The 21,765-nt window shown below is 37.6% G+C and overlaps 1 protein-coding gene across 5 annotated transcripts in view; it reads right to left on the bottom strand.

The window, feature by feature from the left end:
• Positions 1-21,765, bottom strand: part of DGKB (diacylglycerol kinase beta) — a 727,110-nt gene that overhangs the window by 646,742 nt on the left and 58,603 nt on the right. For all 5 annotated transcript variants that reach the window (XR_008372899.1, XM_053553744.1, XM_053553743.1 and 2 more), the window contains exon 2: positions 735-986. Coding sequence is in view for 4 of the 5 variants with exons in the window: in XM_053553744.1 (XP_053409719.1) it covers positions 735-804 (70 nt within the window). In the remaining variant the exon portion in view is untranslated. The remainder of the gene's footprint in view (positions 1-734; positions 987-21,765) is intronic.

Here is a 21,765-nt window from a genome sequence, read left to right as displayed (position 1 = left end):
AACTCACCTTCCTTGTCAAATAGACATATCTTTAAAATCTAGAGTGAAAACAAATTTCTTATAAATAAAATCTTGCTATACAGACATAAAGAAACTTAATATTTCAAAATAATCTGCCGTGAAGTGAATTATCACAGCCTATCACCGGTATCAAAACACACCCTACACAAGTTGGTGTGAGGTCCTGACGTCTTTTTCTTATACAACCTCTAATTCTAATTCCATAATTTATCTACGCCTCTGCATTTCTAGTGTTTTTTGAGATGATAGGTTAGTAAGCAGAAAGACAAATGATAAAAATCCAAATGGACCTTTCCCCCTTCTCCTGGAATCTGTGAATCCGACTACCCTGACCAGGGACAGCAGTGCTTTTCTCTCTTTTTGCTTCCTCGTCACTGTCTTTACGCTCCCGCTGCTCTTTTCTTCTGTTAGAATATTACCAGTGCCCATTCTGCCCATCTGTCTCAGCCTCTGCTTTATTTCTATTACAGCTGGAGTGTTCTTCAAGCTTAATTTTACATCTAACACCCTCGTTCCTTTTCTTTTAGATTTGATGCTTGACTTAATTCTCTTTTTTCCCTTCTATCATGTGAAAAAGGAACCCTATTTCTAAAGCACCAAAGACACACTTGCAGGTGTGCCCGGGATGAACAGGATCTATGATCTGTTCTTGTAATTAAATGTTACGTTGCTTAGCACAAACACCAAAAAAAAATCACGTTAGCAATACTTACACTCAGCATATTTCTGAAGCTGAGAAAATTCTGAAGGGCTGAGGTGGGCCCATTTTTCTTGGTTTGTCATGGTGGTGAGAAGCTCTTCTCACATGCCAGGGGACGGATTCTCTATTCGGGTGCTGGGCAGAGCTCTATGCTTCAAAGATTCCACGAGGCATGTTCAATGATAAAATAACCTGGAGCTTTCAAAATATGCAATCTGTCCACATGAAACTACTATGGATGTTTGGAGTTTCAGTAATGCGTTAACTGCAAAAAGAAAAACACAAATCAAAGGATTAGCATTATTACACAAAGGGCAAAAATCGACAAGGTATAAGATACCAAGGATTTCTAACTCCTAAATAATATACCCCAAAGGTATTTTAATTTGTACAAGACTCGATATTTAATTGTTTATCCATTCTTTAATAGAATTTTTATATATTGTCATTTCCTAATGCCAAATCATAGAAATAAATAAAATTAAGAGTACAAACTGTGAAGAAATTTTTATAAAGTCTAGTTTCACAAGAATAAATTTGCATGTTCCATTTTACAATATACTTCAATAATTGCTTGGAATGGTCTTTGGCAGTAACACAGATATTTGCAGTCATGCAAATCAAATTTGATGAGTCAAACACATTTTTTTCTAGCAATCAAATAAAGAGACTAGTTTTAGTTTTATAAGTTTTAAAAGTTCCAATAAATATGCCAAAGGAAAGCAATTCCAATGTCTGAACGACTTGTGCAATGATAGTAGATGATTCTATTGTAAATCAGGCCTTAAAATAAATCTTCAGGTTGTCATGGACTTACATTCGCTGGCTCTATCTATAAAGACAAACAACAACAACAAAAAACATCTGATTTCAACATTTTTATCAGAGACTATACTCAATTGCTCAGTAATCAGCCAGACTGTCACTGTGATCTTTACAGAAAATGAAGTATTTAGAAATAATTATTTAGTTTATGAAATAGTACCACTGGAAGGCTTATATCCACAGTAGATGTCCTTAAAGTCACAGTCCTTCTGCGGACAAGGTTCGTTTGGGCTCAGAGCCATGCCTTTCCTTGACATCTCTTGACTGATTTCCAGTATCAACCCCAGAACCTCACTGACAAATTCTGTCTTCCCTGTCTTTAAAAACTGTTCATTTTGGTCTCATGCATTCAGGGTCCTTGCCCTCAGCTTTACAAGGCGGTATTTTGCTATTGAATGGAGAAAAATGCTGCTGCTGCTGGGTTAACAGAGGACAAACTGCTGGGTCTCTTTTCTCTCCTAGAAGCAAGGCAAATGGAAGCAGTAGGAATCTGAGACGGGCACTTCTGCGTTTTCCATGCAGTTTCCTCCTGCTGATTTTCTCCTTCACACAAATTTCATCCTGACTCTCTGCCTCCCTCCAGTCACAGGCAGTTTTGGTGGGACTGTAAAATGATGTGTTCTGCCCTTTGCTAGCTAAAGGGATACAGATGGCACATTACACTCCATCTCCTGGGGCTTTAAATGTCGAGTGGAGTGCTTCAAGGACCGGGTGAAGACAGTTGAAACTAAATGATTAGAGAAATAATTGGATACCTGCTCTTGTCTGAGTCTGCCTCTCCAGCTATCTTGCTACTTCCAGAAGCTTCAGATATTCTTTTAATAAAAGTTTAAATGTATGCATATACGGAGACACCACAATATGATTCACTGCTATTACTGTTTGTTAATGAAAATATTTTTATTACAAAAATAAAACTTAAAAAACTCTAGGATTAAGTGGACCAGAATCAATTTCTATTGCTTCTAACCCCAAAATCTCAACTGATGATAATGGGAGTTAATTTCTTCATTCACTTGTTCTTGAGCCCTGCGGTGTAGATAAATCGCCAAGTTCAGAACATACAAAAGATGAAAATAATGCTAATTCCAACAGTCTGTGAGCTTTATTGAGAGCATGCCAAATGCGAGGCATTCTCCTAATCACATTCAGTCTTCACAAAGCAACTCTTCCACCTAGGTGTTCACTGTCTCCCCTTTTGACAAATTAGAAAACTGATTTTGACAAATTAGAAGGTGACTGGAATCTCCTAGGCATGGAGCAGACGGCTGGAAGCCCAGCCAGTATCCATCCACCCTTGCTTCCTTAGTAATAGAATCTTATTTTTATCAAATAAAAATATACCCATCTAAATGACAACATTCCTCAGATTCCTTGGGTGATGAAATGGCCAATGAGATGTAAGAAGATATTGTGTAGGACAAATAGGGAGGTTCTATTAAAGGAAACTAGAAGGGACAGCTGGCAAGTAGCCTTTTAATTTTTTTTTCTTTCCCTCCACCTTCCTACCTAAAATGTTGACATGTGGGCTGAAAAGCTAAAAGTTTCTTATACTAGTAAGATAACATTAGAATGGGAGCTAACTACTAAGGATGATGGAACCACGTCATCCAGGCAGGGGCAGGCAAGCAGCTGACTATGACACAAACTTGATCCAACACCTGATTTTTATAAAAACAATTTATTTGGAGCAGAGACATACTCATAAAAGAAACCAGCAAGAGGGAGTTTTGGAAAAGAGTTTAAGAAAAATGATCCTGGTGAGTTATCAGAGTATAAACTGTTGGCTCTCTTTTCTCTCCCAGAAGCAACCATGAGATTTAGGCATTATCCTGAAGGTAGAAAGGTAAAATGGGAGGACAGCAAAAATAATAAAAAAAAAACTAGCCAGGCATAGTGCACACACCTGTAGTCCCAGCTACTCAGGGGGCTGAGGCAAGATGATTGCTCAAGACTAAGATTGTGAGATTGCTCTAAGCTATGACACCATAGCATTCTACCCAGGGTGACAGAGTGAGATTCTGTCACAAAAATAAATAAATAAATAAAAAGTTCAAACCTAATCATTCTAACATTTTGGCAAAATGTCCATATTTTTGTTTAGTTTCTTTCTCTTTCATTTGTATTGCTGCAATAGCTTCTAACTGGTCCTCTGAGCTCTCTCCTTTTCTTAATAGCTATTCCCAAATTCTCCTTCGTGTCTTTGAATGGCCACTAAGATGATTCCAGAGGCCTGTCTGACAAGTTATCAACCAATAATATATTATAATAGTAATAATTAACTAATTAATTATAGCTTATCATCTGTCTAACTGCTCCAATCCCTCAGTTAATAGAGAAACTGAAATTAAAAACATAAACTGACGTCAAAAACAGTAAACTGACATTCTACAGGTCTTTACCTGAATGCTCAGCAGGCCGTCACCTGGTCATTCAATTTAAAATCTCACACTCACACACATCATTCCTCCATCACTCTTTCATTTGTTTTGAGTATAGCATTCATCCTCAAATGCTTTACTTATTCTTTATTGTTTAATATATGTCTCCTGATACTAGAATCAGGTGCAACACAAGTAGTTTTGAGCCCTGCTGGAATTTTTATTTGGACAAAGCAACTACAAGCACTTCTAAGGTTCACCCGTGATTTTCATCCAGATCTCTGACTTAGATTCTGCATCACCATCCTGTTCTATACTCTAAGACGCAAGCCTTAGGGAGGGCAGGGATTTTTGCATCCTTGTTTATTGTTTCTTTGTTGGTGCTTAGAAGAATGCGTGGTACACAGGAGCAGATCAATGAATAGATCTTGAGTGAATTCACTTATTTTCTTTATTTTCATAAAGAAAAATTTGAGTGGGAGAGTTAGAAGGAGCCCTTGAAATTAAGAAAGAAAAAATGGTGCATAACAAAGAAACCCTGGACAAAGTCACTATGGGCTTCACTTTTCCTGGAGGCCACAACTCTTTCCTTCAAGGAAATGGACACAAACAAAAGAAGCTGCACTTTCAGACACAAAGCTTTTTAGTTGTAACAGGATGGCTTTATTTCAAATAGTTTTTTAATGGGTTAAAAATACAACAAACTCCTTATAAATGAGTAAGTGATACTGTCATGTGTAAATGATACCTACTACCAAGGGGTGCCTTAATTGAGATACCAGTTAGCCAATTTGTAATAATATCACTTACATATGAGCTTTAAGTATATTTTAAAATTACTTTTTAATACCTAACAAAAACACTACTCAGCTTTTTTTTCATTTAGCATGACTTGGTCATCTTAGGTCTTTACTTTTTATAACAAGAACAGTGTCTCTGAATTGGTTCTTCTTACCCAACTTGCATGTTGACAAATGGTATTTACAGAGTAATGGCCTGCCTAAAAGACTCAAAGTAAATTTTCTTTGCCTATTGGATTTGGTTTATTCTAACACTGAAATGCTTTGACTAAAACCTTTCTTTCTTACCCTTCTCCTAATGGAAGCCTTTGATTTCTCATAATTTTGGTAGTTCAAATTTTCATCAAGTGATTATAATGTAGCTGAATAATAAAACTAAGAGTGAGGTGTGGGTGCAAAATTGCTTTCCTAGTCAAAGCTTTTAACTAGTGGAACTGACATATCATAATTCTGGGAAAAGAAAATTGTTGCATGTACAATATTCAATACACAGATATTTTCCATGCCTCAGATGGTCATGAAAATGAAATGATAGCAGCAGGTTCATATAGTTTCTACCTTTTCATATATAAGTAGAAAGAATGTGACAATATTCAGTTGGGATTCCCTATAGTGCATTCACAGATTTCTTCTTCTCCTGTAAAAGACTTTCATTAGACATATAAAATGAGTGCCAAGAGGGATCCACTTTGCTGCCTTTTAGAAGCCACACTAATTCTGGCTTTCTTATCTAGTTAGTGGATATGCCACATTGCTTAGTTGGTGGCAAGAAATAATTATGTTAGAACAGTTGAAGAAGATTCTTTGGTCCATTATATCAGGGCTAAAACATAATCGCTGTAATTCAGTAAAGAATCAACCTCTTCATGAAGAAACCATTAGGCAAATATCTAGATGAATCAATCAGATGGGTTGGATGCATTATTTATCAATTATCTTAAGTTTAGATTTTAAATAATTATTAGAAGTTAGCATGTCGGGAGGCGGAGCAAGATGGCAGCCGAGTAGCAGCTTCCTTGCATCTGGGCACCGTGAGTCTGGGGAGATAGGACTCCAGGCAGCTCTGGCTGGTGGGAACTGCCTATCATCACTCCTATGAAGATACAGGGAGTCAGCGAGAGACTTCTGGACCCAAAGAGGAGGACTAAAACAGTGGAAAACCGGCAAGTGGTCGCGTGTGTTCAATCCGTCTAAACCCGCCCACAACTGTAAGTTCAGTAGCAGCGAGACTGCAAACCAGAAAGGCCTTACCGGTGAACTGTTTTGATGTCCTGGGACTTGGCACTGAGTTGAACTGCCTTGGGGAAGGCCTGAGCGGGAGTGCGGAGAACTTTGGCCGTTGTCTAGGGCCCCAGTCTGAGCCGCTGAGCCAGACGGAGCTAATAGTGTTTGGCGGTGGGACACACGGATCCATTGTCAGTGATCTGCCCCGGCAAGCTCCGCCCTCAGGGTCGCAGAGCTAGAAACGGGTGGGAGCTGGTAACCCAGCAACCAAGTAGCCAAAGGGTGGGGTCTGAGCTGCCTTGCAGCCCTAACCCTCAGGGGCAGAGTGAGACCGGTTTTGGCACACTGAGTAAGTGGATAGCCACTTCAGCAGCGATTCCAGCGAGAAAGCTGGGAAAGCTTCTGCTCAGCAAGTTTTCAAGTTCAAAGTGCCTTTTAAGTAGGCTGAACAGAGATTTAGGGTGTCTACCTGCTGGGGTTTGAGAAATCAGCAGCCTCCAGTCGTATCAGAACTGTGACTAACATCTCATACCCCAGAAGACCACGTGTTGCCCAGACAATATTCAATAACATATACAAACTGCTTTGTTTTTGGTTGTGTATTTTTTTCTTTTTTTTGTTTGGTTGGTTTTTTTTGTTTGTTTATTTTGATGTTGCTGATGTTCTTTTGTTTTTTTAATTTCAATCTTTTCCACACAGATCCCTTTTTCTTTCTCAATTTTCCTAGTTTAATTATAATTTCCCATTGCTGCCTTTTTTAATAACTTCAACTTCATTTTTGCTAGTGTTTCTACCGATATAATTTGGTTTTTCACCCAATTTTATCCCCATAAAGTTTTCTGTTTGCTTCTTTTGGTTTGATTTATAGCATTTTTGTCTTTCCTCTCTACTTGGTGGAGGTGGGGTACTGTGTCTGATCAGGTTAGCAAAGAGCTGCTGACCTCAAGGGAACCACGCAACTGGGCACCCCCAGAAGATGGGGTTTTTTAAGGTTGTGTCAAAGTACCCTACTGTACACCTATATTGCCCTGTCTCCCTCTTTCTGTGCCTCTCTTCTTTTTGTCAATATTCCTTATACCCACCCCCTCTCCTTTCCCTATCTTTCTTTTTTTCTTATCACTCGGTCCTCCTTTCTTTCATCCCCTTTTTTTGCTCTTCAACCTTCTCACCCTTCTGGTCCTGTAACCCTTAGTCCACAGGCACAAGAACTTAAAGAGCAAGAGGAAGTGAAAGGAAAATTAGGGCAAGGAAACAGATAAAAGAAATCACTCATGAGGAAGAATCAGCAGAAAACTCCAGGCAACATGAAGAACCAGTCTAGAACAACCCCACCAAGGGACCATGAGGTAGCTACTGCAGAGGATTCCACCAGTTTAGAAATGTTAGGAATGACAGAAAGGGAATTTAGAATACACATGTTGAAAACAATGAAAGAAATGATGGAAACAATGAAGGAAATTGCTAATAAAGTGGAAAATAACCAAAAGGAAATCCAAAAACAGAATCAAATAAGAGATGAACGATATGAAGAATATAAAAAGGATATAGCAGACCTGAAGGAACTGAAACAGTCAATTAGGGAACTTAAAGATACAATGGAAAGTATCAGCAACAGGTTAGACCATGCAGAAGAAAGAATTTCAGAGGTAGAAGACAAAGTTCTTGAGATAACTCAGACAGTAAAAGAGGCAGAAAAGAAGAGAGAGAAAGCAGAACGTTCACTGTCAGAATTATGGGACTTTATGAAGCGTTCCAACATACGAGTTATAGGAATTCCAGAAGGGGAAGAAGAATGCCCCAGAGGAATGGAAGCCATACTAGAGAATATTATAAAAGAAAATTTCCCAAACATCACCAAAGAGTCTGACACACTGCTTTCAGAGGGATATCGGACCCCGGGTCGCCTCAACTCTAACTGAGCTTCTCCAAGACACATTGTGATGAACCTGTCCAAAGTCAAGACAAAAGAAAAGATTCTGCAAGCTGCCAGGAGTAAGCGCCAGTTGACCTACAGGGGCAAATCCATCAGAGTTACCGCAGACTTCTCTAATGAAACTTTCCAAGCAAGAAGACAATGGTCATCTACCTTTAATCTACTTAAACAGAACAATTTTCAGCCCAGAATTCTGTACCCTGCTAAGCTAAGCTTCAAAATTGACGGAGAAATCAAATCATTTACGGATATGAATCATTGAGGAAATTCGCCACAACAAGACCAGCTCTACAGGAAATACTTCAACCTGTTCTGCACACTGACCACCACAATGGATCAGCAGCAAAGTAAGAACTCAGAAATCAAAGGACAGAACCTAACCTCCACACTGATGCAAAAGATAAAATTAAGCAATGGACTCTCACCAAATAAGACGAATAGAATACTACCACACTTATCAATTATCTCAATAAATGTTAATGGCTTGAATTCCCCACTGAAGAGACATAGATTGGCTGACTGGATTAAAAAACACAAGCCATCCATTTTCTGTCTGCAAGAAACACACCTGGCTTCAAAAGACAAATTAAAGCTCCGAGTCAAGGGTTGGAAGACAATTTTTCAGGCAAATGGAATTCAGAAGAAAAGAGGAGTTGCAATCCTATTTTCAGATACATGTGGATTTAAAGCAACTAAAGTCAAAAAAGACAAAGATGGTCACTTTATATTGGTCAAGGGAAAACTACAACAAGAAGACATTTCAATTCTAAATATTTATGCACCCAATTTAAATGCTCCCAGATTCTTGAAGCAGACCTTACTCAGTCTGAGCAATATGATATCTGATAATACCATCATAACAGGGGACTTTAACACACCTCTTACAGAGTTGGACAGATCCTCTAAACAGAAATTAAACAAAGATGTAAGAGATTTAAATGAGACCCTAGAACAACTATGCTTGATAGACGCATATAGAACACTCCACCCCAAAGATAAAGAATATACATTCTTCTCATCACCCCATGGAACATTCTCCAAAATTGATCATATCCTGGGACACAAAACAAATATCAACAGAATCAAAAGAATTGAAATTTTACCTTGTATCTTTTCAGACCATAAGGCACTAAAGGTGGAACTCAACTCTAACAAAAATGCTCAAGCCCACCCAAAGGCATGGAAATAAACAATCTTCTGTTGAATAACAGATGGGTGAAGGAAGAAATAAAACAGGAAATCATTAACTTCCTTGAGCATAACAACAATGAAGACACAAGCTACCAAAACCTGTGGGATACTGCAAAAGCAGTTTTGAGAGGAAAATTCATCGCTTTAGATGCCTACATTCGAAAAACAGAAAGAGAGCACATCAACAATCTCACAAGAGATCTTATGGAATTGGAAAAAGAAGAACAATCTAAGCCTAAACTCAGTAGAAAAAAAGAAATCTCCAAAATCAAATCAGAGATCAATGAAATTGAAAACAAAAGAATCATTCAGAAAATTAATGAAACAAGGAGTTGGTTTTTTGAAAAAGTAAATAAAATAGATAAACCATTGGCCAGACTAACTAGAAATAGAAAAGTAAAATCTCTAATAACCTCAATCAGAAACGATAAAGGGGAAATAACAACTGATCCCACAGAGATACAAGAGATCATCTCTGAATACTACCAGAAACTCTATGCCCAGAAATTTGACAATGTGAAGGAAATGGATCAATATTTGGAATCACACCCTCTCCCTAGACTTAGCCAGGATGAAATAGACCTCCTGAACAGACCAATTTCAAGCACTGAGATCAAAGAAACAATAAAAAAGCTTCCAACCAAAAAATGCCCTGGTCCAGATGGCTTCACTCCAGAATTCTATCAAACCTTCAAGGAAGAGCTTATTCCTGTACTGCAGAAATTATTCCAAAAAACTGAGGAAGAAGGAATCTTCCCCAACACATTCTATGAAGCAAACATCACCCTGATACCAAAACCAGGAAAAGACCCAAACAAAAAGGAGAATTTCAGACCAATCTCACTCATGAACATAGACGCAAAAATTCTCAACAAAGTCCTAGCCAATAGATTACAGCTTATCATCAAAAAAGTCATTCATCATGATCAAGTAGGCTTCATCCCAGGGATGCAAGGCTGGTTTAACATACGCAAGTCCATAAACGTTATCCACCATATTAACAGAGGCAAAAATAAAGATCACATGATCCTCTCAATAGATGCAGAAAAAGCATTTGATAAAATCCAGCATCCTTTTCTAATTAGAACACTGAAGAGTATAGGCATAGGTCGCACATTTCTAAAACTGATTGAAGCTATCTATGACAAACCCACAGCCAATATTTTACTGAATGGAGTAAAACTGAAAGCTTTTCCTCTTAGAACTGGAACCAGACAAGGTTGTCCTCTGTCACCTTTACTATTCAACATAGTGCTGGAAGTTCTAGCCAATACAATTAGGAAAGACAAGGAAATAAAGGGAATCCAAATGGGAGCAGAGGAGGTCAAACTCTCCCTCTTTGCTGACGACATGATCTTATACTTAGAGAACCCCAAAGACTCAACCACAAGACTCCTGGAAGTCATCAAAAAATACAGTAATGTTTCAGGATATAAAATCAATGTCCACAAGTCAGTAGCCTTTGAATACACCAATAACAGTCAAGATGAGAAGCTAATTAAGGACACAACTCCCTTCACCATAGTTTCAAAGAAAATGAAATACCTAGGAATATACCTAACGAAGGAGGTGAAGGACCTCTATAAAGAAAACTATGAACTCCTCAGAAAGTAAATAGCAGAGGATATTAACAAATGGAAGAACATACCATGCTCATGGATGGGAAGAATCAACATTGTTAAAATGTCTATACTTCCCAAAGCTATCTACCTATTCAATGCCATTCCTATCAAAGTACCTACATCGTACTTTCAAGATTTGGAAAAAATGATTCTGCGTTTTGTATGGAACCGGAAAAAACCCCGTATAGCTAAGGCAGTTCTTAGTAATAAAAATAAAGCTGGGGGCATCAGCATACCAGATTTTTGTCTGTACTACAAAGCCATAGTGGTCAAGACAGCATGGTACTGGCACAGAAACAGAGACATAGACACTTGGAATCGAATTGAACACCAAGAAATGAAACTAACATCTTACAACCACCTAATCTTTGATAAACCAAACAAGAACTTACCTTGGGGGAAAGACTCCCTATTCAATAAATGGTGTTGGGAGAACTGGATGTCTACATGTAAAAGACTGAAACTGGACCCACACCTTTCCCCACTCACAAAAATTGATTCAAAATGGATAAAGGACTTAAATTTAAGGCATGAAACAATAAAAATCCTCAAAGAAAACATAGGAAAAACACTGGAAGATATTGGCCTGGGGGAAGACTTCATGAAGAAGACTGCCATGGCAATTGCAACAACAACAAAAATAAACAAATGGGACTTCATTAAACTGAAAAGCTTCTGTACAGCTAAGGAGACAATAACCAAAGCAAAGAGACAACCTACACAATGGGAAAGGATATTTGCATATTTTCAATCAGACAAAAGCTTGATAACCAGGATCTATAGAGAACTCAAATTAATCCACATGAAAAAAGCCAACAATCCCATATATCAATGGGCAAGAGACATGAATAGAACTTTCTCTAAAGATGACAGACGAATGGCTAACAAACACATGAAAAAATGTTCATCATCTCTATATATTAGAGAAATGCAAATCAAAACAACCCTGAGATATCATCTAACCCCAGTGAGAATGGCCCACATCACAAAATCTCAAAACTGCAGATGCTGGCGTGGATGTGGAGAGAAGGGAACACTTTTACACTGCTGGTGGGACTGCAAACTAGTACAACCTTTCTGGAAGGAAGTATGGAGAAACCTCAAAGCACTCAACCTAGACCTCCCATTCGATCCTGCAATCCCATTACTGGGCATCTACCCAGAAGGAAAAAAATCCTTTTATCATAAGGACACTTGTACTAGACTGTTTATTGCAGCTCAATTTACCATTGCCAAAATGTGGAAACAGCCTAAATGCCCACCAACCCAGGAATGGATTAACAAGCTGTGGTATATGTATACCATGGAATACTATTCATCTATTAAAAAAAATGGAGACTTTACATCCTTCGTATTAACCTGGATGGAAGTGGAAGACATTATTCTTAGTAAAGCATCACAAAAATGGAGAAGCATGAATCCTATGTACTCAATCTTGATATGAGGACAATTAATGACAATTAAGTTTATGGGGGGGGAAGCAGAAAGAGGGATGGAGGGAGGAGGGTGGGGCCTTAGTGTGTGTCACACTTTATGGGGGCAAGACATGATTGCAAGAGGGACTTTACCTAACAATTGCAATCAGTGTAACTGGCTTATTGTACCCTCAATGAATCCCCAACAATAAAAAAAAAAAAAAAAGAAGTTAGCATGTCATCACTCTAGTTATTGAATAAGAGTTGGCAAACATTAAAGCACAGTGAAGAGAGTATATATACAAATTTAAGGCATTATGATAGCTGAAAATGTTTACTGGGTCTCAAGGGTTATAAAACAAAATTGTAAGATAACCAATGGAAAGAAGGATGGAATCATGAAATGAAGATTTACAAATATTTGTTCATTTAATTGATAAAAAAGTTTATACTTTTTAAAGTTGAAAAGTCTGAAGCCCAGTGGGATGCTAGGTGCCAGCCAGATGCTCAGGATTTAGTAATATGCTAAATGGATGTGATACCTGAGCTTTTAGATCTTGTTCAGGGGGAGATGTACATTTCACAAACCAACCATACAAAACAAAATATTTGCAAACTTGATAAGTTATATGAAAAAGAGACAAAAAAAATCTATAAAGAAACACAACAGAAAGTCTTGATTTATAATGAGCAATTCAAAGAGCAATTCAGAAGGGAAGTTTTAAGTGAGGACAAAGCTATTTAAAGCAGAAGCCCAGAAATGAGAGAAAAAAAAACCTACAAATATTAGAAAATTCTTAAAGAGATCAATTATGACTGGACCTTGATGACCAAGAAGCAGAAGGGCACAAGGTATGTCTGGAAAAATTAATACGAGCTCAATTATGGAGATGCCCAGAGGCCATATTAAGGAATAGTACAATTTGTCCTAAATAAAATTTAAAGCAATTGAAGTATTTTGCACAGGAGATTTATTTAAAAAATGGACTTATATTTTAACAACTCCACTATGATTAATGGACACAAAGAGAGAAGAAAAGAAGTAGAAGCCCAACTAAAAAGCTGTTCTAATACTGAGTGAAACTGAGGCTTTAACTAGAGAAATGGCCATAAAGAGGAAGGTAAAAGATGGAACTCAAGACATATTTTTGTCTTTTTTCTTTTTATTTATTTATTTATTTTTTTTATTGAATCATAACTGTATACATTGATATGATCATGGGGCATCATACACTCGCTTCATAGACCATTTGACACATTTTCATCACAATGGTTAACATAGCCTTCCTAGCATTATCTCAGTTATTGTGCCAAAACATTTACATTCTACATTTACCAAGTTTCAAAAAATACCCCTGTAAGATACACCACAGGTATGATCCCACCGATCCCCCTCCCTCTACACACCACTCCCCCCTTTCCCACTTCCCCCTATTGTTAGGTTGTAACTGGGTTATAGCTTTCATGTGAGAGCCGCAAATTAGTTTCATAGTAGGGCTGAGTACATTGGGTACTTTTTCTTCCATTCTTGAGATACTTTACTAAGAAGAATATGTTCCAGCTCCATCCATGTAAACATGAAAGAGGTAAAGTCTCCATCTTTCTTTAAGGCTGCATAATATTCCATGGTGTACATATACCACAATTTATTAATTCATTCTTGGATCGATGGGCACTTGGGCTTTTTCCATGACTTAGCAATTATGAATTGGGCTGCAGTAAACATTCTGGTACAAATATCTTTGTTAGAAATAAAAACAGAACAGGAGGAATCACACTACCAGACCTCAGACTTTACTACAAATTGATAGTGATCAAAACAGCATGGTATTGGCACAAAAACAGAGAAGTAGATATCTAGAACAGAATAGAGAACCAAGAGATGAATCCAGCTACTTACCGCTATTTGATTTTTGACAAGCCAATTAAAAACATTCAGTGGGGAAAAGATTCCCTATTTAACAAATGGTGCTGGGTGAACTGGCTGGCAACCTGCAGAAGACTGAAATTGGACCCACACCTTTCACCATTAACTAAGATAGACTCTCATTGGATTAAAGATTTAAACTTAAGACATGAAACTATAAAAATACTAGAGGAGAATGCAGGGAAAACCCTTGAAGAAATTGGTCTGGGTGAGTATTTCATGAGGAGAACCCCCCGGGCAATTGAAGCAGCTTCAAAAATACACTACTGGGACTTGATCAAACTAAAAAGCTTCTGCACAGCTAAGAACACTGTAAGTAAAGCAAACAAACAGCCCTCAGAATGGGAAAAGATATTTGCAGGGTATATCTCTGACAAAGGTTTAATAACCAGAATCCACAGAGAACTCAAACGCATCAGCAAGAAAAAAACAAGGGATCCCATCGCAGGCTGGGCAAGGGATTTGAAGAGAAATTTCTCTGAAGAAGACAGGCGCATGGCCTTCAGACATATGAAAAAATGCTCATCATCTTTAATCATCAGAGAAATGCAAATCAAAACTACTTTGAGATATCATCTAACTCCAGTGAGACTAGCCTATATCACAAAATCTCAAGACCAGAGATGTTGGCGTGGATGCGGAGAAAAGGGAACACTTCTGCACTGCTGGTGGGAATGCAAATTAATACATTCCTTTTGGAAAGATATATGGAGAACACTCAGAGATCTAAAAATAAATCTGCCATTCAATCCTGTAATTCCTCTGCTGGGCATATACCCAGAAGACCAAAAATCACAACATAACAAAGATATTTGTATCAAGACATATTTTTGAAGCAGAATTTGATAATGAATAGAACATGTTGCGTGCAGGATGGAAGAATCAAGAAATTTGATGAGGATAGAAAAATGAGTAGAACTATAAGTTGGCCACCCAAAGGCCTTACAGGTAAGCAGACAGAGGTGGGCAAAATATGAAGATAGACTCCCTGCACTGATATGTACATGTGGTGCACATCCAGTCTTTGAAAATTTGGTCAACTTAAGGAGGTGGTCAATGTAGGGAATCAGTCAACTATGAAAGTTCTATCATATTTTGTTATGTGATGTATTAAAGTTGAGGTGATAATTAGACATCTGAATTGAAGGTACTGATAGATGGCAAGACAAACTCAGGGCTAATAAAAGAGACAGCATGATATTATGCATCGTCCAGAATAGATAATATTTGAAAATGTGAGAATAGATAATTCTGCCAGATGAGGCAGCCATGAAGCTGTGCCACAAAGCTCTGCTTCAAGGAAGGACTCGTCATTCAGCTGCAAAGACTGTAATCAGTTGAAAGCCTCTATTTCTTCTTGTCTGCAAAAGCCAATTTAGCGTCTGAGACAAAATCTTGTCACAGACCAGGGTCAATAATAAAAGGCAATAGATGTGCTAGAACTATGCCATTTCTATCCAATGGGGACTCCTTTAAAGACTCATCTTTATTCCAGAGCTCCCTATTGGGCTGACTGAGAATTCATCAAGTCTGCACTGTGGTCTGAGGCTATTTCTGATTCACCTTGCATCTCCCCCTTCTTCTCACAGGTATAAATTTTACAATTTCACAACTTTCCCTGATCAACTCTTGCTTGCTTTTTTGCCCTTTTTGATCTGTCCTAGAGACAATTTCTTAATATGTATTCCCATCTCTAACTCTGCCTCAGTGCTTGTTTCCTGGCGAGGGATTCCATGTATCAAGATCCTTGTAGGAAACACATGGTATACTTAAGATGTGTAGTTAAGAGTTTCATAAAAAGATTAGGTCATCTGAGAAGAGCTGTCATGGTTTGAATGGTTGCCCTCTTTAAAATTGACATTGAAATTGAATTGCCAGTAATAGTATTAAGAAGTGGGACCTCTGAGAGATGATTAGGCCATGATGGCTCCACCCTTATAGGTGGGATTAATGATATTATAAATCATCAAGTTCAGCCTCATTTTTCTCTTTGCTCTTCCACCTGAAACCATGTGCTAATGCATAAAGAAGGTCTTTGATAGATGCTGGTACCTTGATCTTGGACTTTCAGACCGCCAGGACCGTGATAAAATAAATTTCTCTTTATTATACATTACCCAGAGTTAGGCATTTTTGTGATACCAGCACAAAATGGAAAGTGAGAGGAACCCTGGCTTTATGTTTCAGGATATAACCCTCTTGGAATGAACCAGCTCAGCATGAGATGAAGTGACAGATTCCCAGATGGATGTTATTCTCCAAATCTCCAGTCTCCTCCAGTGCTTCACATTTACTAAACCTCACCATAAACCAGAGGGCAAAGACCATTTTGATGTAGTCTCACTGCACAGCCTCCAAAGCACAGCAAAAGATGAGAAAAGGGCAAAGAGGAAATCTTCAGGAGATAATACAAACTATCCAGCACAAGAGTATAGTGGGAGAAAGACACCATGGACAAAGCTCCTAGGAGTTCCCAAATTCAGAGATCTGAGGCGGAAAAGTATCTCTCCCACCCTCCCCCTACCCTATGCCCACAACTGGCTGGAAGAATAAGACATCAATGTAGACAACAAGAGAGAAAATAATTTTTCACAGAAAGGACAGAAGGCACTTTTCAAAAGCCACCCAGCAATTAGATAAGATGATGTCTGACGCGTCCAGTGGCAACATGGTGGTTCCTAGTGAGTTAGCAAGAGCAACTGGTTGGAAGCTGGGCAGTTTAGACTGTAAAGGGTTATACAGTGGAACTGAGTTTAAAATCAGTGTCTGTGAAAGTCGTCAACTCATTGAGAAACGTGATTGTGAGGACAAGCCGAGAGACAGAAGTAGCTATCCAAGGAAAGTTGTTTTTGCTTTTTGTAAAAATAACTGAAATAAATTTCAAATTCAATGAGAGTTTTTTTTTTTATTAAATCATAGCTGTGTACATTAATGCGATCATGGGGTACCATACACTGGTTTTATAAACCATTTGACCTATTTTCATCACACTGGTTAACATAGCCTTCCTGGCATTTTCTTAGTTATTGTGTTAAGACATTTATATTCTACACTTACTAAGTTTCACATGTACCCTTGTAAAATGCACCATAGGTGTAATCCCACCAATCACCCTCCCTCCACCCGTCCTCTCCCTTCCCTCCCCTTAAGAGAGGTTTTTTTAGTGACACTGATTAAAACTTCAGGAGAGACAGAAGCTGCTCAGTATTTGAAAGTCCTTTAAAAAAGGTAGGAGAAAAGTTCCAGAAAACATGTGAGGGCCAAAATTAATATTCAGGATTACAAGTAGTTGTGCAGAGTTAGAAAATAAAATATTTCTTGTTTATTACTATCTTCTCACAAACATGTAAATCTCTGTTATATACAGCTGAGAGCTGAGTTAGGAAATGATAGGAGAAGAATATAGCAGTGGGAAGATTGTGAAAAAATTACATTAAAACATGATGAAGTAATCTCACTAACAGTATATAGTAAGAACAGCAAACAGTTGAAAGCCAATTGGAGACTGCTAGCTATTAATTTAGAACTACAATAATCAGTGTGCTTTTAAATTTAATTTATAAACAGGCATTTAAAGGACAAATGATTATATTCCTACATTTTTGAGTAGGCCTTCATTCTCATTCAAGCTCTCAGCTAAGTGTCATCCTTAAGTGTGAAGCAAATCACTTAATCATCTGAGCCTCAATTTCCTTTCTCAGGAAAGTGAATAATACCACCTGCCCCACAGAGATATTAGCATTTAATGAAATAACTTGCACAACATATAGCAAATAAAGATTCTCAATAAATGCTATTTTCTGCTTGCTTCTATAAGTAAGGATTTAAGATGTATTTGTGGCATTTAAGATGAATTTAGGCGCATAAGCAGCATGCATAGTGGGGGGAAAGGATTGGAAATATGCAAGCCTTTGAGAAGATTATGTGGGTGGCTTAATATAAGATTCATAATTGTGTTATTTTAATCTCTGCTGACACATAAAAATTATGAAAAAATGCAAGGGAAATCTTTGGTGATGCAAAACAGGGAAATATAACAAGCTTTGTATTCTGTACATTTTTAAGTTTAGGGTTTTGAACTTGGATTATTATTTTCTACTTTTTAAGAAAGTTACTTAAAGTGAATTTTCAATTCTCTTTTCCTTCTTGTGATTTTAAGAACACCTTTTAGAACAGAGCCTGTCAGGTTGGGTGAAAATGGGGATCATGTCCAGGGATAGAATCTTTCTCAACATGAAATAATGAATGTCACGTCCTCTGGCAGATTTTATTTTCTAAGAATGCCAATAACTATAAATGACTCTTCTCACAAGGTTTTCTAGAACCGTTATACCTCTTCAACTGGTGGTGTCTAAATCTCTCCCCCTGCATGTGTGAGTACCTCTGTAACTTCCTTACAACAGAAGTGATGCTATGCAACTTCTGTATCTAGATTATGCAACTACAGCACATACTTCCTTAACTTTCTTTCTTGGGCTACTTACTCTTGGAAACTAGCCAACATATCCAAAGAAGCCCAAACTAGCTCATGTAAAAAGTCTCCCTGGAGAAGCTATGTGTAGGCGTACCAGGCAGTAGTCCAGCCGAAGTCCCAGTCAACAGCCAGCACCAAGCTCCAAATATGTGGGTAGGGAGGCCTTCAGATAACGCCAGCCCAGGCTGTCAAACAACCCCTTCTCTAACCTTGAATTCTTCTCAGCTAAGGTACCAGATACTGAGGAACAGAAACAAGACAATTTTACTATTCCTGTTCTGAGTTCCTGCCCACCAGATCTAACAGGTGCAGTAAACTGGTTGTTTTACAGCACTAACTATAGGTGGTTGTTATGTAATCATAACCAGAACCAGTTACTTAGGGCAACATTTGACACGTGTAAAAACTGATTAGAATGCTATTGCTGTTACTACATTTGAACACATGCTGCATAAATGGTGTGTGAATGTGCGTGTGTGAATGTGTGTTCTGAGCTTACTTTACTATTCTTACATTATATGGTCAGATGCATATTGTTTATCAGTCCTCATCTCCCACTGAAGGGAGGAGTAAGGTCTTTGAAAGTTGAGTATAAATATTTAATCTGGATTTTTTCTTCCAGTTTGGGACTTTACCCCATGGATTGTGTGCTGAATGAGTGAGCATCAAAAAATGAAAAAATAGAAATCTCGCATAAGATATTAAGAAAAATGCAAAGATTCCAAACCCAAAAAGAGAAAAGGTCCATTTTGTAGGTCATGTTTTATTATCTTTCTCAGAGAATTAGGCCTGTTTGTGTGTTTCATAAAGATTTTTCAAATGTAAGCCCAAATGAAGAAAGGCTTTGGGAAAACTTCTGCCTTCACCCTCGGGATGGTCCACTGATTGAGGCAGAACGCCACTAAGTGCAGTTTTCTCAGTCTGTCTGACCAGAGTCTTGTTCAACAGAAACAGATACTTCTCAGAATGTTGATTATTGCAAGTTAATGAATTTATCTTTACTAATTACTACACTCAGATTTAAGAAGGCAGAAACTCACTAAAATATTCTCTGACAAAGAACTCCTTTCCCAAGGGACTCAAGATATAATAGGCCACAAATTCAGACATTGTTTAGAATTAAGAATGCATGTGCTTACCAATTATACAATTTTCTTCTATTAATTAAAAAAATAAATGTATTCATAGGCATTTCCTAGATATTAATAACTACTGGCAAGGAACTAATATATTCCAAATATTTAATCCTGGGAAAATCATGTACTCTAATACCTCAAGATAAAGTACACAGCTGCCTAAGGAAGATCACTGTGGATGAAGGATGCTGGGGACCTTTTTACCAAATGATGTTTGATGTCTCCTCTGAGAAACAAATAATCCTTGTAGTAAATCCACAGCATACAACAGAGGTCTGTATTCAATTTATATACCCGAACCTAGATGTCAACAGTAGAAAACTAAAATACATATTTTGGCTATATATGGCTTTATTTCCCTCTAACAAAACACTGCTTTAAATTTCCCACATACACCCTGGCTCATCAAAAATGCCACTGGAAAACATTTACAAGGTCATTTTCTCACATGCTGTCTCCATTGTTGCTAGAAGTGAAATATAAAATACCGCCTTTCCTTGCTTGATAAAATATTAAACTTGTTCTCTTTTTTAATTACCCAATGGTATAAGAGTAGGGATAATTAACCATAAATTGGAAAGCCTTTTAGAAATGAGTTTGAAATTTTTTTGAAATATTTCCATTTTTCTCTAAAGAATGGTGATTACTATAAATTTCACATGCAAATTAGATTTCATCTCCACCCCTCTGGTTATTGCCTTACTTCACACCCTTACTACATCTTGCCTCACTCACTAGTAAAGGGTGCCCTTTATTCCATCACTACACTACAATAAAGGTACTCTATGAAGTCCATCTGCATATGGCATCCTTTAATTGGTCTTTATTTCCTATTGGATCATGTCTACTTTGCAAAGTTACCCTCATAGAATTCAACCATGAACTCTACACTGGTTAAACGTATGACATTTTGGTAAGGTAACTTTGGAACTGAATTTGTCCTAAAACTGTCATTTTGATATTTAAATTCTTTATACATGAATTTCATCTTGGGTAAAATTATAATACAAGTGATCTTAGAAGAACTAAAAATGTTGCGTAAGGCTCATAGAGCCTGCCATATAATGCATGTTTATTATGGTAGATGACTGAACTGATAGAAGTATTGTTTTTATAAGCTATGCTTTTATTCTTCATCTATAGAAGTTTACAAAATTAAAAATAATTGACTAATAAAATTAGTCTATTGTGTATGTCACTTGGCATACAGAAAAAAAAAAAAAAAACATTTAAAAGTTGTATAACCAGGGGCTGCGCCTGTGGCTCAAAGGGGTAGGGCGTGGGTCCCATATGCCGAAGGTGGAGGGTTCAAACCCAGCCCTGGCTGAAAACCACAAAAAAAAAAAAGTTTGTATAACCAAAGCATGATTTAACAAAAATGAAGCAAATTCTAAACTGCAATAATTCATGACAGGGTGTAATGCATTGGCGAGAACCCAAGGGGCACCCTTCAAAAGAACAGAAACCCTGACTAACTGAGCCATATTATAAAGATTTTAATGTAGGTTTCTAAAAAAGTTACTGAAAATAAATTACTCTTTTTAAGACAAATTCAAGGTGTGAAATGAGGTTTTAATATTTTAAATCAGGCCTATCTCCAAAAACACTGGTGTGCAGCAGCTGCTGTTTGTAGATCAGCAGAGAAATAGCATGCCTCAGCCTCTCCTGGTTAGAGTGACCTAAATTTAGCAGCACTTGGAAATCCAGGGAGAGCCTAAATCACACCTTGAGATTGACTTTCAACTAACAGATTTCTTTTTCAAGGTTCTTTCAGAGAGAGGATATGTATCCCTTTTACTTAGGCATATAGTGTTAACCTTGAGGTATTTGTTATACATAACCATTCAGGTCATACTATAAAGAACTGAAAATTTCATTATGTAAATCAATATTTCCATTGACCAACAGATGTAGCTGACCCCAACACAAATAAGCACATACACATGCCCGCAGGTGTGCACACACAGACCTACCCAAACACGCACATGCATATGCATGCTATTTTGACTCAGCATTTCGCCTTTCTAGGTTGTGATTAAGCTCTTTAGGTAAATTTTCAAATATTGTTTTACTTCCCAAAAGACATTTTTGAGTATAATGTTTTTGGAAAAGCTTA

This window comes from Nycticebus coucang, chromosome 11, assembly GCF_027406575.1.
Source record: "Nycticebus coucang isolate mNycCou1 chromosome 11, mNycCou1.pri, whole genome shotgun sequence".
Taxonomy (NCBI): domain Eukaryota; kingdom Metazoa; phylum Chordata; class Mammalia; order Primates; family Lorisidae; genus Nycticebus; species Nycticebus coucang.
The sequence above is the reverse complement of the archived record's forward strand: the minus strand, read 5'-3'. Positions and strand labels throughout refer to the sequence as shown.